This window comes from Lactuca sativa, chromosome 7 (assembly GCF_002870075.4).
Source record: "Lactuca sativa cultivar Salinas chromosome 7, Lsat_Salinas_v11, whole genome shotgun sequence".
In the NCBI taxonomy this organism is placed as follows: Eukaryota; Viridiplantae; Streptophyta; class Magnoliopsida; order Asterales; family Asteraceae; genus Lactuca; species Lactuca sativa.
Genome location: NC_056629.2, coordinates 153,940,593 through 153,942,526, shown reverse-complemented (window position 1 = coordinate 153,942,526; position 1,934 = coordinate 153,940,593). Strand labels below are relative to the sequence as shown.

At 35.1% G+C, this 1,934-nt stretch overlaps 1 protein-coding gene across 1 annotated transcript; it reads left to right on the top strand.

The window, feature by feature from the left end:
• Positions 1–206: 206 nt before the first annotated feature.
• Positions 207–1,651, top strand: LOC111904215 (uncharacterized). The gene is made up of 4 exons (XM_023899996.2): positions 207–702; positions 830–1,058; positions 1,143–1,267; positions 1,366–1,651. The coding sequence occupies exons 1-4, from the start codon at positions 364–366 to the stop codon at positions 1,447–1,449; spliced, it is 777 nt and encodes a 258-aa protein (XP_023755764.1). The 5' UTR covers positions 207–363; the 3' UTR covers positions 1,450–1,651.
• Positions 1,652–1,934: the final 283 nt, after the last annotated feature.

Here is a 1,934-nt window from a genome sequence, read left to right as displayed (position 1 = left end):
AAGCAATATAACTATTATATTAATTTAATTTCAGACCAAAACCAAAGCAAAAACTAAAACTAAATTATAAAAATCTTTAGTGAAAAAAAATAGACAACCACATAATTTACACAAACCAAATGAAAGATTGATGTAAAGCGTAATTAAAATGATAAGTAGTCCTTTTCTGAAAAAAGGAGTCGACTTCCTTCGGTCGACGAGGATGTCTGTCCAAACTACATAAATCTTGAACTCTTGACACCACGACACGTCTTTTCTTGACTAAACCAAAAACAAGCCGACTTCCTTAAAATCTCACCTACATAAACCCTAGAAACAACCACACCTTCACCCACAAATTCAGGAGAAGAAACGAAAAAAAAAATGAGCGCAGGTTTCCTCAAGAATGGCAACAAAGCACACATCTACATCAACACCATATGGAGAAGACACTCGATTTCCGATTCACTTGGAGCTCCGATTACCAGAACCCCTTTCCAACAACCCAAAGCTTCATACTCCCGATTTCCTCAAAGAAAAGTGAAAGACATCGAGTTTTCTGTTCCATTCCCGACCACAAATACACAGAGCGCATCGCGTTTATCGTCGATTTCAAAGAGTGCGTTTATTGGATGGTATTTGGGTATGATTAAAACCCGACCCATTGTTACTAAAAGCATCACCTCTGCTCTTATTTATACTGCTTCTGATTTATCCTCTCAGGTACTTGAATCTGTTCTTCGTTTTCTGTTAGATTTCTTCTTCTTGTTACTGGGGTTGTAATTTCTTGATTTTTAATCGAGTTTATATGTTCCAAAATGTGTTCTTTTCTTGTTCAACTCATATTCAGACAATTACTCGATCATCTTCAGAGTCTTACGATGGTATAAGAACTTTTCGCATGGCTGGATATGGAATGATCGTATTAGGTCCAGCACTACATTATTGGTTCAATTTTGTATCGAGAATCTTTCCAAATCGTGACCTTATGTCAACATTCAAGAAAATGTTCTTGGGTCAGGCGATATTTGGACCTGTTATGACTGTCGTGTTCTTCTCTGTGAATGCAGGCATACAAGGTACTAGTTTCTTGCTTGCATTTTAATGGCTGCCTTTGGTGTTTTACTTTGAGATTTGTGTAATCTTGATCGAATGTTTCACAGGTGAAAGTGGTAGAGAAATTGTTGCTAGATTGAAGCGAGATTTGATTCCAACTATGATCAATGGTGTTATGTATTGGCCTGTTTGTGATTTTATCACATTCAGATTCGTCCCTGTTCATTTGCAGGTAATCAATTGAAAAAGTTCATTTCTTCATTGATTTGATTCATTGATTCATGAATATTTTGATGTTAAATCATATGTATTGGTTTTGTGAAAATGCAGCCATTAGTGAGCAACTCATTTGCGTATATATGGACTTGTTACATGACATACATGGCAAGCTTAGAGAAAGCAGGGATCAAGTAACAAAAGTGGTAGTTCTGGTGTTACAATTGTAGGAAGTTGGAGTTGCAGAAATGGCAGAAATGTTGCATTTATTTTGGTCACTAATTGAGAATATGAAACCACTTGTGTAGATTTAGGCTGGAGCTATTAGAGTTATCACGTCATTACATGTTGAAATTATATCTTATAGTAATCATACATCCATTTACAGTCTTATTTTCAATATCTCTTTTCTTAAGCACACTAGGAAAGATTACAAAAGCTATGACTCTGTTAAAAAGTGTCATAATTGTATACTTGTGGGAACATATAACTTGCACATGTAAGAGGTAAAGAAATAGATAGTTTTCCTACACCTTAAACAATCATCATTATAACAAAATCCTGAGTATTTTAAGGATGGAGTAAGAGGTGGTATCCGAAACTGTTTCCAAATAACACGTTTGGAATGCAGAGAAAGAAAGAAAAATAAAAATTCAAATTATACATGAAGATATGTTAGATGC

Coding starts and splice junctions, on each gene's coding strand:
- LOC111904215 (XM_023899996.2), top strand. CDS start 364: ATGAGCGCAGGTTTCCTCAAGAATGGCAACAAAGCACACATCTACATC. Junction 1,059..1,142: donor TGTGAATGCAGGCATACAAG/GTACTAGTTTCT, acceptor AATGTTTCACAG/GTGAAAGTGGTAGAGAAATT. Junction 1,268..1,365: donor TCGTCCCTGTTCATTTGCAG/GTAATCAATTGA, acceptor GTGAAAATGCAG/CCATTAGTGAGCAACTCATT.